General features: G+C 42.7%; 1 protein-coding gene across 4 annotated transcripts in view; it reads left to right on the top strand.

Moving 5' to 3' along the window:
* dym (dymeclin) overlaps window positions 1–16,670 on the top strand; it is a 47,542-nt gene that overhangs the window by 22,799 nt on the left and 8,073 nt on the right. For all 4 annotated transcript variants that reach the window (XM_062413019.1, XM_062413018.1, XM_062413016.1 and 1 more), the window contains exons 15-16: window positions 12,379–12,561; window positions 14,719–14,832. In XM_062413019.1, coding sequence (XP_062269003.1) covers window positions 12,379–12,561; window positions 14,719–14,832 — 297 coding nt within the window. The remainder of the gene's footprint in view (window positions 1–12,378; window positions 12,562–14,718; window positions 14,833–16,670) is intronic.

The following is a 16,670-nucleotide window of genomic DNA, read 5'->3' as shown; positions in this document are numbered from 1 at the left end:
CTGAAATTGAAATCTTAACAGCACAGCAGCAGTATTGTGCTGGGAAAAGTGTCTGAGCTCAGACCAATACGTTATTGGTCATGTTGTTTCAATAAAGACTAGATATGGATCTTAGTTACAGCCACATCAGTGGGTGCACTGTGTTGACTGTTGACTATATATAATTGTTGATATTTGTGTTCAGGCACCTCTGCCCTCAGGTTTGTCTACGTCTCAGTCTGGCTGTCTCATTCGATTTGCATGGTTCTATATAAGTGTGTGTGTGCGTGTGTTCTGGGGGTTAGGAGGTCCCCATAGATGCCCTTAGGTGTTGGCGAAACAAGAGCGTATTTGAATGCTCCTTCAGCCATGTAGTGACTGTCTGATGTAGCCCTACAAACAGACATCGATGTAAACACAAACACACACACACACACTCATAAAAACATATTAAATGCAGTTATCCAGTTTTAATGCTCGCTATCTTCAGGGCTTATGTGAATGTTCTGTTTCATTTAGACACTTTCATATACACATTATATATGACTATAAATGGAAGACGGGCTGCTTTACCATGATTAAATCTTCCCTGTTCAAGATTTCCCTTCAGCCAGCCGTTCCCATGAGAGTCCACAGTGTTTTTAACAGTAGTGACTAATATAATGAGACAAATTCCTTGTGCGAGGTCAACGTGTGAGGTCGCCTGCATAACAACGTTTTCGCTTCTGAAAATGATTCATTGTGCCGCTCAAGGGCACATGGCACATTTCTAGTACAATTCTTTGATGGGAATTTTATATTGAAGTTTCTTCCTATAATAGCGTCTGACATCTAGTCTGGGTCATAAACTTTAAAGACAGTGCTGATCAACATTTTTGATACAGTTATCCTTGAGCTAAGACTATACTAACTCAAAGTGACATTGGTTCCCATGTCTACAAAGCTACTTCTAACAGCAGCGAGAAGTCAACGTTTAGCTTCTCTGACATCGCTTGATGAAAAGGAACATGCTGTGTTGTTTGCCCTCTGAGAATGTGGGCACACTCACGCACAATAAGCTTTTCCCATGTGTTTGGTAGTAAACGTCTTGTTCTTAGTCAGAGATGTTTTTCAGTGTTTGATAAGGTCTGTTGTGTTTTGCCGTTCAGCAGGAAGAGGACCTTCAAGTCTGGCCTCGATTCTGTCTGTTAATCAATTGTTGCCATTTGTTAGTTCCTCTGATTGTGCCCAACTTGTCAGTCTGTGTGAAATCTTCCTCAATATATTATATTCTTATTATATAATTTTTAGCCATAGCAGCAGTGACTTTATTGATTGCAGCAGCAGTCAGCTGGTCCACCACTCTGGTCATGATTGAAATATTCGAAGCTGCTTTCAGACATGTACTGAAGTCCCAGGATTTTCCTGAACATTTCTCGAGGGGTCATATGCAAGAATGCAAATGTCAGTCCACTCTGACATTTTCCCGGAGAGCCTTTGTCGATAGGGCTGATGTCGATATGATCCGTACAAAAATACATGATTTCGGCAGCGGACTTTATACGTCATGTCCTGCCTCAAGCTCTAATCAGGCACCACCCGTCCCCTCAATGTTCTTGACATTTTCCTGTTGTTCTGAACGCATCTGACCAGGACAATCTCCTGCTGTGTTTCTTCTAATGTGAAAGACAAACTCAGACTTCCATATCTGAAATCCTATTACTTAACCTATTAGTAGATGCATATTCAGTTCATCTGGAAATAGGGAATGTTCTGCCCTTTCGTCCAGAAAAATAACCTTAATAAAGATTACATTTTGGGGAAAATGTAATATTATAAAATTTACAAAAATAGTTTTTCCGGTCTTTTCTCTTCTAACAGAAACAACAGTTCTGAGCAGTAGCTTAAACATAAGACTGTATGGATGGTAATGCTGTGTGACTATGAGATGAAACTCTATTTGTAAATAGACTAAATTTTAAGCAAATATCTGGCTCATTTCAGTTGAGTATAACATTTAATGCAGGATAGAACATGAAACGTTATCTAGGAGCTGTTCATTATTATACCCTCCTTAACATGAAGTTTGCATACTATTTCTTATCTAACCAGTTTTAATGACCATACACGGTGGCTAAGGTCTGTCAAACTCTACTGTCTCATTTTGCCAACTCCCTTTTTTCCTCCTCTGTCTCTGGCCCTCCTTTCTTCCTCCTGTAGCTGTGTATGTGGCCCTGTAATCGTAAACCACTTGCTCTGGTATTATTCACAAACCCGCATATTTACTTCGGAAGTTTTAAGGATCTATAGGGAGAGATGAAGAGTAGCCAAATGTGAGGAGAAAAAAGTGGAACAATAGAAAGAGGAGAAACTAGCAGTTGAGAGAGTGGGTGTTAGTGTGTTTTTAGTGACGGGGGCATCTGGAAACAATGTAATTTGGCTGCGTCTGGCTCTGGAGAGAGAACTAATGTTTGTTTAATGTGGGATTGTCCCGGACATGTAATTGCTCTCTTTACAAGGGAGAGACTGAGAGGAGGATATGAGAAAAGTCGTCCAGTGCTGGAAGCTGTGGGTCTATTCTGCTTATGTCTCCCTCTTTCTCTCTTTCTTTGTCTACCTCTTGCTCCCTCTCTCTCCCTCTCCCCCCCCCCCTCTCTCTCTCTCTCTCTCTCTCTCTCTCTCGCTCTCTCTCTCTCTCTCTCTCTCTCTCTCTTATATACACCACTCCCCTTCTCCTGGATGTGTTTGTGCTGCTGTGTCTGGTTAGTGTATGGGAGGAAAGAGTGAAGGGTTAGGGCCTCTTGAGCCCCTAGGGGACTGCCAGAGGCTTCCAGTCCAAGCAGGGCAGCTCTCAGGGGGCCTCACAGTTGCTCTCTGCAGCCTCTGCACCTTTGATTGCAGATGTTCGTTCTTCTTTTTTTTTCTTGCCCTTTGAGATATGTGCAGTGACATGCACTATGTGCCTGTACACACTAACAAACATAAGAGGGAAGTTTGTGCAGTGTTGCCTTGCTTTGCATTGTGTGTCACTGTTTATGCTCCCAGCCAGTGGTAGTGGTGATGTTACTTCTCTGCCTCTTAGTCTGTTTACTCTTGCACATTTCTGGGAAGAGACTACAAGCACGCACACACATACATGCACGCACACACACACACACACAGAGCCAGAAGCATGTTGGACCACCCTGTCTATGTGTTTATGTGTGCTGGTTGAGTCACAATCTGTGATCTCTTTTTAATAGCCAGAGTAGACACATGCATTAACTTTGTAGCACCATTCGTCTTGTTTAGGGGAAAAGCAGAGCCCGAGGATGTATCAACAGATAATAAACATTATGCCTTCTGTTTATTATCGGGGCTTTCAGGAATTAGCCACTTTGTAATAAGGCTACAAAATTTTTTGCAAAATCTTCAGTTTTCCATTTATGCAACTATAGCTCATAGATGACAAGACGTAGTGTTTCTGAACTCCATTACTGAACAGTCTTTATATACCTGGGTGAACAGAAAATATCAACACACGGCAGTGACATCACATGCTTTTGAGATTCATCATGTGGCATACACATGACACATTGCTGAAATTGATCAGTTGGTTACTTGAAAGGGGCCTACGTCAACTAATAAATTAATTCAATTGGTTGCAATTTTCCATGGCTTTGTGTATCATACACATTAATAGATTCATGTAGTTTCACATGGAAAAGTAAAGCTAGTCTGAGGCCAGTAAATTGGTTAATTATATTACCTTATTGCTGGACAGAAATGGCAAAGTAGGTTTGTGGCATTTAGAAACAAAATACTGTAAAGAAGGATGAAAGATAATGTCTTCACTTCCTTTTGTACAAAAATGAAGCAAAAATATCCTAGCTGAAGTATAAAGTAGTAAAAATAGCTGAATCACATATGGGAACCTCATGTATTTCAACTTACATCTTATTATTACTTCCGCTGACTTCTCTTTGTTCATTTCATGTAATTCCACAGTGCTGATGGTGCCTCTGGGAAAGCACCATGTGCCAGGACAGAGGTCTCCCTTCATACTTGATTTACCTGAAAGTAGGAGGATGATTTAAATTATAATACTGCCTTGCACATTGACCTTATGTCATTTTATGTGAAAATACCCAGAGGGGAGAGATGCAGAGAAAAATGAAATTAAAGGGCGCCTATACATTTTACATATACAAATTTCATGCCATTTTAGGCCTTCATGAATTTTCCCCCGGTTGTGTTGTACAACATGAGTATTATAGCAATGTTATTATATCAGGCTTCTGTAACCCGATCTTGTTTGTTGATATAGTGAGCAGCAGTTTCGACATGGCGAACACGTATCTTGAACACTAGTATCTTGAATAATTTCAATTATTTGCCCACTGGAACCAAAGATGTCAAACAAATTATGTAAAAGTTTTAACATATCAAATATACCTTGCTGTTACTATGGTCAGAGACACATTAGCCCAGCATGAAAAACTACAGCTTCCACATCATTTGAATGGGAGCACACCATCCCCGCAGTGGGGGATGCAGACGCAAGGACTCCACTTGGTCTTTGATCCATCCAACTGTAATAGCTTTGTGGATGCGCACGCTCTACATGCTGTTTGGCTATATAATTGGTCGATATGTGAAAGAGCATAAACATTGTAGATTATTTCAAAACACATTTGTCATTTTCCTCACAAAAGTCACAACAGCAGATACAATTATTAACCAACGATTGTGGGTTTCAAGAGTATAGCAGAATACTTTAATCTGAGTAATTTCTGAGTATTTATCATCCTGGACTTCTTGAAACATATATCATCAGCTTACCTTGCTTTTTATTTTAATACTGGACTGTTATTGGTCTGATCTTCCTTTAAAATGTTGTCAGTAACAAGATCTTATAACTGAGGTTCAGGCTACATCCATACTGCTATGATTATGTTTTCAAAACAAGATGATCTCTGTCCACATAAGCGTTTCGCTCCATATAAGTTTAATCTCCGTCCATACCAACCCATCTGAAAACACGTGACGGCTCACTGGGCATGCACGTGCTGGTCTACACAGGAGTGGTTAGAATATTCGCTCGTCTCTTACACATTTAGGCAACTGTGTCATTGTAGAATGCAGAATATAACTGCACAACAGCTGTTAGCAAAGACAACAGGGTCAGCAGCGATTGTGATTGTTATCCATGTTGGGCTCTACACTGGTAGCCAGGGATAATCCCTGTTGCTTTCTCATGGAAAGGGGTCATGTGATAGGAGCCTGATGATCAGCGAAGGCTATATTGTGACCGATAAAGACCCGATCAGCAAGCGGTTGTGAGTGTTTACGTCATTGTTTTCCAAGCATCGCAGATTCTTTCCCTCTCGTATAAAAAACTGCCCCGGAGTTTTAACACTGAAACAGGGCCAGCAGCATTTCCAAACATCTCCATTGTAGCAGCTTTAAAACTCCTGAGTAGTGCATATCTGAGTTGACGTGTTTTCGAGCGAAATGTGGTATCGTGGTTGTAGCCTAAACAATTGCTTACACTTAATAAATCAAACGGAATGTTTAAATAGGGATAACAGTCTTTGGTGACTTTTATAACGGTCATTAACAGTGAATAGCAGAGGTGGGACCAAGTCATTTTTTTGCAAGTCCCAAGTAAGTCTCAAGTCTTTGCCCTCAAGTCCCGAGTCCCAAGTCAAGACAGGCAAGTCCCGGGTCAAGTCCCAAGTCAAGACTGACAAGTCTCAAGTCAAGTCCAAGTCCTGCAGCTTGAGTTTCGAGTCTTTTCGAGTCCTTTTGATCACTGATTAATAATATATTTACACAGATCATGTATGCTTTTAAAATCTGTATTTATTTATTAAAACAAGTGCATCTTCTTTAACTTTTTTTGAGCAATTTAATATATCTCTTGTTCTGCCTTTTTTGTGATATACATGGCTAAAAGGTACCTAATATTTCTATATTGAAATAATATCGGCATTATAATTGTAAGCTAATTTATTTAATGACGTTATTGTTGAGGGTTGATTTGTATTTCCGTTTTTAAGTGGGTTGTTGTTAGTGAATCTTATTTTGAAAGGGGGGTTTAAAGGAAGTGGGTGCTGTGAATAGTGAAGTTGTAAAATGAACGGAGAATAAACGGGTGTGCGGTCCCGAGCGCATGACCTGCTCTTGTGTCCTTTGTCGGCTGAAGCCGGACTTATGATACAACCAAACGCTCGGCTACATAATTATTCTAACTATGATGATTTTTCAGTTGCCTATTTTTTGGTGCCCCATCAGGACTTGGTGCCCAACGCACAGTGCGTAGTGCGCGTTTTGGAGCGGCGGCGCTGCACACACACACAGACGCACACAAACACGATGAAAGATACAGAGCGTTCCTTAATAACATACTTTTTTATCTTTGTGTTTTGGGGACAGGAACAAGTCTTATCAAGTCAAAAGGCTCAAGTCCAAGTAAAGTCACGAGTCATTGATGTTGAAGTCCAAGTCGAGTTGCGAGTCTCTTTACATTTTGTCAAGTCGAGTCTAAAGTCATCAAATTCATGACTCGAGTCTGACTCGAGTCCAAGTCATGTGACTCGAGTCCACACCTCTGGTGAATAGAATGATATATAATGAGGTGTAGCTTTACAAATTATACTAACCTTCGCTTTCGGCTCATGACACTTTTTATGTTGCTCATTATGTCATCCTGTCAGTCTCAACTTAATTCTGTGTCCTTTGGGCTCTTCTCATTAAGGCAGTAACCTACTGAGAGCTGAGAGCTGCCTTACCTTGTGACCCCCTCCCCCAAACAGGCACACACACACACGCACGCACAAACACACACAAACACACAAACCGCTCCCTGTTTTTCCTCCATTATCTGTCAATATTTTTTCCCTCACCTGCCCAAACAGATAGCGCACAACCCTGTTGTTGGTCCACTATTATTTACGCTGTCTCTCTGTATATCTGTCATCCTCTCCTCTGTCTCTGCGACTCTTTCTGTGTTTATTCACGGGCAGTAGGAGTGCCACCCCTGCAGGCAGCAGGGGCTCTGGGGCCCTAATGATTGTCTGCTTCCAAATGGTAATCAGGGCCTCCCCGCTGTGCCGTGGTCTTTTCCAGATCGAGGTGCTGCAAAACAAGGCACAGCAGATCAATTAGCACTGCCAACCTTTTTTTTCTAAAGGAGTGCTGTTGCAGCTGCTGGCATCTTTTTTTTATTTATTGTTATCACTCCGCGACATCGCTGCTGTTTGGCCCTCCGGCCTCGGGCTGTTAGAAAATTGGAGTGCTTATGTAAACTGATAATAAGTTGTCTGTCTGCAAATATGCTGGACTTCCCCTCGACACAGACAGTGATACAGCGATTGTCCAACACAGTCTTTCCGAAACAGATTCTAGACGCAGACTGTGCTGATGTGTAGCTGCTGTTGTTCTGGGGTGCAAGCGCTGTCTTTTGCCTCATTCTTACGTGTACTAACAAAGGATATGTTGTGTATGTGTGAGTCTATAGGGGAATAAGGCTGACCTGGGTACAATGCTCTACAAAATGGTGTGATTATGACATGGGCATGGTACCATAATGCAGGTCAGACAATGACCTATTTAAAAAATTCCCAAAAGACAGGGCAGGCGGCTGCTGCTCAGCCAGTCTGACTCTCTCTGTCTGTCCATGTGTTTTTTCTTCCTCTTTCTGGGATTTTACTTTAATTAAACTTTATTCCTCTTTAAAATTATGCTTTCCTTTTTTTCTACACAAGCTGCTCCTCAACACTTCTTAGTTGTTTTGCTCTTGACGACATGTTTAGGTGTGGTTTTCTACTCTGTTTTTGTTTATGAATCTGTCAGTGTTTATCTCAATGCCCTTGTCTTAATATGTCTGGTTTGTCTGCCCTGCAACAGCCCTCATTGAGCAGCGGGGCCGGCCAGGGAATCACTAAGCTATTGGTTTAATGATGCCAGCTCCTACTTTACAGGGATTTACATGTCTGTGTCTCTAAACACCCAGTCCACACACACAAATACTTGCACAACAACATGCATGGGTATGATAGGATGGCTAGACCAACACTTAGACACGGATAGCGTAGTGCTGTCGCTGGCCTTCCCTTCTGCTGATTGCATCTGCAAGCTCTATAATTTCCCTTGTCAGACAGATAACAAGGGTCAACCATACCTGCAGACATAACACATTTGTGCCCAGCATGCTGAAGAATTAGCAGAAGAATCAGACAGATGGAAAAGCTTACAAACGCACACTCGCAGCTTCCTGCGAGGTTTGAGTAAATGATGAAACAAGTAAAGCGGGCCAGGATCATTGAGACTAATGACACAGCTCACGACTGAGGCCTGTGTTTCCTTGGGTGGAGAGAGGACATTAAACAGCGGTTGTGACTGCGACAGTGCAGGAGGCTTGAATATAGCTCATGACTGGAGGAGAAGGAGCAGAAGAGAGGAGGGAAGGAAAAAATTAGGAAGGGGAGAGAGAGAGAGAGAGACAGAAGGAAAAGGCCCTAATGATCTTATACACACGCCTGTCAGGTGTTTTCTAGCCGTTTAGCGGATCCAATTATTGGGAAAAAAAGTGTAAAGAGCCGAGTGGGAAGTGGAAGAGGAGGAGCCAAGATATTTAAATCCTGTCTGGGTTTCAAGTAGACCATGGGCCTTTTAATCTCATCCACTTGTCAAACATACACACAGGGCCAGGCAGACGTCTAGCTAGCCTATTTTCATGTGACCTGAATTCCCCAGTGTGGCATTTTTTTCCCCTGCCAGGCTAATCTCGTTAAATTGGGTGCAGAGCTGGAGAACAAACATACAAGGCATCCCTCACTCCTACTCCTCTTCATCGCCTTCACTTTTTCCATCAACCCCCCTCCTCCCCATTGTCTTCTTCCACTTCCATTTTTGCTCTTGTCCTCCTTCCTCTACATCCTCTGCCCGCCTCTTCCTCCCACTCACTTGTCTCCCATATCTGTCTCCTGCTTTCTGTCTAATTATGGCCTGCCACAGCAGAGGAGAATAGAGCAGGTCTAGCTAGGCAATGGAGTCGAACCTCTCGAGCCACCTCTGCTCCCAGACGCACAATCAATCCTCATTATTGCCAGCTCACTCGCCTTCTACTTCGCTTCTATGCGTCTGCCAGCTTAAGTTCTGCACACCTTCATACGCCTGCCTGTGGAAATCCGCATAGTGCATTATTGCATATGTGACAAGCCCGATTCTTGGTCGACGCACAACAGATTACGGTTATTTACAACGGTTCCCATCTTGCAGCCTACTCTCTGGGTTTTTGATTGTGTGTGTTCACACGCATGAGATTGTGCATATGGTTATTGTGTAGGTGCAGCACACACACAAAAAAGGCCACACAGCGAGCAAAGTTTATAAAATTTATAAGATAAGCGCCTTGTATCTGAAGCAGGGCACAGAAGATGGAATATAAATTGCTGCCACGTGCAGTTCTGTTACAGATGGTTCACCCAGATTGGCAGTGTAATCTCAGCTCTCACCAGGCGGCTGTTGTGAATCTAGTGTTAGCTGCTATAACCAAATTCTTGGGCAAAACGGGTCTTTGCTAGAACAATAATTCTTTTCATGAAAATAAATCATAAAATAATACTCTGGCTGTAGAAATCATAAAGGACTCTTTATTATCTCTAATGAAGGCTCCTAATAGTTAGTTTTTCCATAAGGCCAAAAAGATGTATGAATGATCTTTGCTTTACTTCAAGGTTTGAAATGTGTCTCACAGAGCAGAGGGGAGATTTTTTAACGAAAGCTTTACTGATTTATAGATCTATACATTGAGTCAGTAAACTTAAAGACTCAGAACCTGAGTCTTTAAGTTTTTTTTTTACAGGATTTAGACTAACAATACTTCCAGGGAATACACTTTCTTCCTTTCAAGACTAAAATGGAGCAGGATGTAACTCCAGAGGAAGTTACTCATCAGTACTGTCTAAGGGTTCATGTTTAAGAGTTTGCAAGATGTCTTTGCTGCTCTCACATAATGATCAATAGTCAAAGTCTGCATGTTCTTTTTAATAGTTGAGGACTGTATGTCTGATTTAAAAAAAAAAGATCATGGCTTTATTTCTTGAGAATTTCCTTCCCGAAAAAGTTCCCTCACCTGCCCAAACAAAGATGGCGCACAACCCTGTTGTTAGTCTACTCTTTACACTGTCTAGGTTACTTGACAGATACTTGAATGACACCATTTCATTTCTGCTGTTTCTTTACGTTTGAAGAAGTGGTCACCAATGACTTCAATTGTTTTTCGTTTACTCCTGTAGAGTGTTTTGTGAACTCAAACCACAAAACCCACTCCTCCATCCGTCACAAATGTTTACGTTGGGGTGATTTACTTGACCAGAACCAATCAGAAACTCCAAAAAGTTACTAGCCATTATCCCAAAAATACCATTTTTAAAATCAATGCTAAGCTAACCAGCTGCATTATTTTCAACTCAAAGATTAGGGCAAAAAGTGTTGAACTATTACAGGGTTTCCCCCAGCACTATCTTGTTAAGGCGGCCGCCTTAACAAGACTAGGGCCCCGCCTTGACTACCAATGTACTGAAAAAAATATTGGTGATTGGTCCGCTAACGCCAGCATTTCGGAATGGAAACTTCCTGTTCCATTCCCTACATCACAATAAACCAAAATCACAACTACGACTCTATAATTCGTGTGACAAGTGTGTTAAGCCAGCAGCGTTGTCCGGCTGACGGTGGCTGGTTAGAGCACTTACGGCACGTGTGTACGGTCACATACTGTTATAACGAACTTTCATAACGTGGCTAGCGGGCTAACCACCATGCTAACTGCGGTGGGAACAGCGCAAAAACCCGCTGACTTTAATCCCACGGCTCATGACACTCTTTCTCAAACACCGTCAGGTTAGAAGCAAACACTTTAGATCGATACTAACTAACGGTAGTAGTTAGTATCGGGTGTCCCTGCTGACTGTGTGTGGAAGCTGGGGGGAAGCTAGCTGCCTCCGTGTAGCTTCAAGCTGTTGCAGCTGTTGAATTAGCAACGCAGTTTGGAAACAAGACCGGGGAACCGCTGCGTTAAGACACGATTACATAAGCATTATGACCCGCTGGGTGTCACTTTATTCAGCAAAAACTGTCGCGTCATCAACATCCTTTTTCTGTTAGCTGCCATCGTTCACTGTGTGTGAGGAGCCGGGAGGACGTAAATAAACCAGCGTGGACTTCTTCTATATACCTCATGAGGTAGGCTTCTCTAAGCTCGACTTCAGTTGCGCCATCTACTGTTCTGGCGGTAGCCTTTTTGTTTTCACAACAAAAAGGCTCGTAGAACTATAAATCAAAAAGGGTCCGTCCGCTCCGTCCGTCCGTCAGTCCGCAACGGACTCGGAGTAGCATACATTGGCCTTAAGCTGCGTAAATGTCTAGTAATATCTCGATTTTAATTGGTCCATGAATGATATGTAACGTAAAGGCTTATGTGGCATACCATTTACGTAAAAAAGGCACAAAGAATGATGCTTATTTGCGTACATGTTAAATCATACAGAATCAGGTGCGCATGCGCGAAAACTTTTTTTTTCTTGCCGTCCACAATGAATAGGCGGTTAATTTGAACGGAATCCGACATCACAAACTGTCATCTTCAGAGGCAGCTTGATTTTTCTTAAAAACCGGCTTAAACCCTATTTTGTAGTGTCTGCATGTTTTCCACAACATTTGTACCTACTGTTGTTTATTTATATTGAAATAAACAGTTGTTTATTTCATTCATGCGTACTGGCATCTTTGAGCAAAATACCCCCAAAAATTTTCGCCGCGCCGCTACGCACCGCGCCAACAGCACCACCACCTGCTTACCACCTTGACTGACAGATTTACTGGGGGAAACACTGTATTACCTTAACAAACCTGTGATATGTGATCCTGGGGTCTCGTAACTGTCACACTCAGGCACTCAAGTTCCTGCCTTTTGCTTTGCAATATAATGGGTTCTTCTCTCAATAGCTGTATGCATGGATCTCGTTGCTTTGTGTTTTGAATTCTGGCAACCCCTCTTTGTGTGAAGAACTTGTAAATAACTCATCATGTCATTCACTCAACCCCCTGCGTCTTATTCTCCATCCTTCCTACACCCGTCTCTTCCCATTCTGTCACTTGTCACAAGTGACACTTGTCTTTGCCCCGAGACGAAACGTGCTGTGACATGTCCCGATCAGTGACTTAAGAGGTCACCTCTCTTCCCTCGCGAAGACCTTTGCTGAAAACTTAGTAACACTATTCGTTCCTCCCTCTCTCCTCCCCATCTTCTTCACCTCTGGGTTACCCCCTGCTGATCAATCTATCAGGAGGCAATCATTTTAAAAACAGCATTATAAGTGAAACCACTGTTGTGGGAAACCAATTAACCTTTACATCCTCCCTCTCCCCCAGGCCCAGGACCTGAATGTGATTGAGGAGGTGATCCGCATGATGCTGGAAATCATCAACTCTTGCCTGTGCAACTCTCTCCACCACAACCCCAACCTGGTGTATGCGCTGCTCTACAAGAGGGAGCTCTTTGAGCAGTTCAGGATGCACCCCTCCTTCCAGGACATCATGCAGAACCTGGACACGGTCAGTCCGCTTCTTTTTCCTGGTACTTAAACCAAATGTCAGTCAAGAAGTGAATTGAGAGGAATTGGATACCCGGGAGAGCTTTGCGTCAAGGCACTGGCTGATTTGTGGTAATTATTCAGCACATCAAGGTTATAGATATCTCTTCCCCTGAATGTCCTCTCCATCAGCAGAAAGTTTCAAAAAGCCAGGCAGCCATTGAACACATGCAAACTGCATCATTAACAGTGTAGTTGGACTGTACAGCAATGCGAAGCTCCGTGAGCTTAACTGGTATTGATGAATTAATCAGTCCCCTTGTGTCGAGAGGCTCTGTGTCAAATATTCATTGAGAGTGTTTGGTGTATAGGGGGAGGAAGGGACGGAGCAAGAGAAAGCTGTCATTCATAGCTGTGTTAGTTATGTTGAGGAGGAAAGGAAGCTTTGGTGTGTATGTATGAAGGATGGGGGTTGCCGCGGATGCTGCCATGGGCTTTGCTGTTATCCATAAGTATGAGGCAAGCATGCTAGCTAGAATCCCTCAGTTAAGTCAGTCTCCCTAAGGCTATTCTCCAAAGCCTTCCCCATGCTTGCAAATCCGTGTGTGTGAGCATGAGATTCAAGATGAGGGCCTGCTTTTTTGCTCCTCTAAATTAACCCCATATGGAAGGTCTTCAGAGTTAATGAAGAGATTAGTATTAGATAGATGTAGACACACACGCACACAATGTTCTTCCATGCTCTGGTGTATTTGAATTTTCTGGAGCAAACCTCAGAGCCCGGGCAGAGAAAACATTGCCTGTAGATGCATTTTTCCACTGTTGGTTTGACAAAAAAAGCGAGCATTAAAAAGAATCAGTAATACCTAGAGTTTTTAATGATCAAATATCTAACATTTCTCCAGGGAAGAGCCTAGCACAAGAACTGCAAAATACAGTTTCCTTGATCTCTTGTTTAGCTTAAACCCAAAAGGCATCAGATAATTTGAGCTCCAGTGAAGTGCTTATTATAATAGGGAAGAAACATGCTCGAACCCTATGGTGATTTTATCTTCTGAAATACTGAATGTGTGTCTTTGCTCAGTACGTAGCCTACAGGCATATTACTCAAGCCTAATGTATGTTCATAGTATGTTCAACTCGTACAATTTTATAACCATCTCTCAAATTTCAGTCACTTTCTTTCAAATATTCTCATCCAATATTGTGATATTGTTGCTGTGTATTCTTTCATGTTTTAGTGGTATTTTCAGAGCAATGCACTGCTGCTAGGTAACATGACCAATGGATGCATCTTATTAGCTGTTGATGCATCGTATTAGCTGTTGATGCATCTTATTAGCTGTTGATGCAATTACAAAAAAAAGTATCAAGTCAAGGGGATCAATCGAGCTCGCTGCCCAGATTAAACAGAGATTTATCTGACTCTTGATGTTGTTACCATGTGTAGCATGATGCCACTGTTTTTTCCAACTGAGATATTGCTCCCGGTGTCATCATATTAAAGGGTGTGGCTGCATCAGTGTGATAGCTCCAAACAGTGGGATTAAACAAGTCAAAGAGCCTCATGACGGAACTGGGTCTGGATGTTAAACCTCAATGAAATCAAGATGACATGAAATACTGTGTATTGAGAAACAGGAACTGGATTTTATATTGAAAGATTTAAACTAGAAACTGACCAGATCTGGATTATTGAGGCCAATACTGATAACGGATGATTTATAATATAACAATATATTCCTGATGTTCTTTTTTTGAAAGCTAAACACATATCTTAAACTAGAAGGGAGCACTGTAAAGTGCATACTTTCACCTTGACCAAACGGTCCCCTTATGAAACCACATTTAGATTCACTAGATCCGGATTTGCATTTTTGTTCATCATTTTCCCATAATGATATCCCAAAAGATTATTTACTTTGATCTGATCTTATATCGGTCAATTGTATTGGTTGTAGAAACTACAGGGTCTGAGAAGTTGTGGTTTTAATGGGGTCTATGTACAGAACTTTTTCCTTGATCTGCAACAGTTACCTCCTTAAGTGTTTAATTTATAATTGATGTTAATTAATGGACTTAAGAGGTGCTGATAGGTGCATTTGTTGCTTTTGGACAGAACCAGACCAGAGTTTACTTCTGTGTTTTGATTGGCTTTTTCCTCTCATCTGACCATTAGGTGATTGGCTTCTTCAGTCAGCGTCTGGAGCTGGCAGGAAGTGACCTGTCAGTTGAGAGGGTTCAGGAGGTCATCATGAAAGGAGCCCAGGCCCTTCCCAGTGACAGACTGAAGGTAATTCACTCAAACTCACAGACCTGCATACAGTTTGACATCACAGTATGCTGGTACATTTTGTCTGGTCTATGCGAACGAGTGTCTGTCCTGAAAGAGAAGAAGAGTTTGGCCAATCATCTTTCCAGATTCGCCCCCCTGGAAATGGCGATACAAGTTTCATAAATAAAAAAACATGAAGTGCTCTTGTTGGTGTTTTGAGGAAGAGATGTTTTAGTGATATTTTTGACAACACAAATATGACACTTAAGCCTTTTTTAGAAAAGTACGGTCCGGTTAAATGGGTCCGGAGTTTCACACATGCACAAGGCAGCGGGAGGTTCCCTGCACAGACGTGTTCACAGCAGCATCTCGTACATTTGCGTTCACACATGCTCCTCCTCCGGAAAAAAATACGGAGGATCTGCTGAGTTCACTGCATGTCTGAAAGCAGCTTAATAATAACATAGTAAAATAATACCCCCACCCACCCAAGTCGTACTCCAAGACTTTCCTCAAGCTTGACTGGTCTGCACACACACTCCCGCAATCACATAAAGCAAAAGGACAGATGGGATTGCAGAGCATGGAGACGAGGAATCTTGAAAGATAGCCGGCTGAGGAAGAACTAGGACATATCAGGATTCATTCAGAACCCGAGCAATGTGTGGTTAACAGCTGCGAGGTACAATGGATCGGTGCTGGGTAGGTTAAAAAAATAAAAGAGCAAATTTGGTTAGTCTGGGCAGGTGAGAGAGCATGTGAGGTATGCTATAGGTATATGGACTGAGGCGAGGGAAAGATGGAAAGAACCATTGGGATGTTAAACAAAAGGCCGAAGCCCAATTCTCATTAGCATTAATACCCATCTTCATTCCATCTCTGCTGGCCGGCTACACGCCAACATGTAATGACATTTCAAGGAGATGGGATAGGGGGCTATGGGGCACTTTGTCATGGGCACATAAGATCAGGAGGAGGGGGTGATGAGACATAAATCTGCCATAGCGCCTCGTTACCCAACACCCAACTCTCCTGGCGGGTTCGCCAACCCCCCGCCCCTCCCAGTGCTCCACCATTAATCAGTGAGGAAATATGTAACCAGTGGTCTCCCCACTCTGCTCCTCACCAGCACTGAAGCTCTTAATTGCATGTTTCATCATGTGTTTCATGTTCTATACTTGGCGGCTGGCTGCGAGACATTTGTCTCGCTAGCCGATGTGCAAGAGGGATGGTGCATGGCCACGTGGGCTTCCCTCACTCTCAGTCAGCGCCTCGGAGCGCTAATGTAGCGATCGACCATAAAGCTGTAGAATTACACACTGAGCCGTGTGGATAACCCTGCCATGTCCTTCAGCGAGGCTGCCATACCTGTAGCACACACTGACGCACCCAGCTGTGGCTGGGATATATGCCTATGTGTAGCATGCATGTGTCATCCTCTCCGTCCGTGTGCGTTGGCAGATGATGGTTATTCTGTACATGTAGCCATGCATGCTGGTTTTTGTTTCTGTGCAAAAAGTGCTATGTAGAGTCATACTGACTCTCCACCATCTGAGTGTTATCCAGCTCCACAGGGTGATATGAAGCGAAGAGAATAACTGGGCGATGTTTCCTCAGGGAGAGGTCCCATGCACTTGATGGTGCTATCGCTCAAACAAACAGCTGTCCCTCTACCTCGCGCCTCTCTTTTATCTTATGAATTCCTTCTGCTATTCAGCCTGCAAAGCGAAAATCCATAGGTTGGATTAATGTTGTGTGGACTTATCGATACGTTGTTAATTACGCAGTAAAAGCTCCTAGAAGGAGTATTGGTGTCTCAGTCAGTTGTTTACAAAGAGGCCGGACAAGAATCACAC

Source organism: Platichthys flesus, chromosome 19, assembly GCF_949316205.1.
Source record: "Platichthys flesus chromosome 19, fPlaFle2.1, whole genome shotgun sequence".
NCBI classification, from domain to species: Eukaryota; Metazoa; Chordata; class Actinopteri; order Pleuronectiformes; family Pleuronectidae; genus Platichthys; species Platichthys flesus.
Note: the sequence above shows the minus strand (reverse complement) of the source record. Positions and strands in the feature narration are given on the sequence as shown.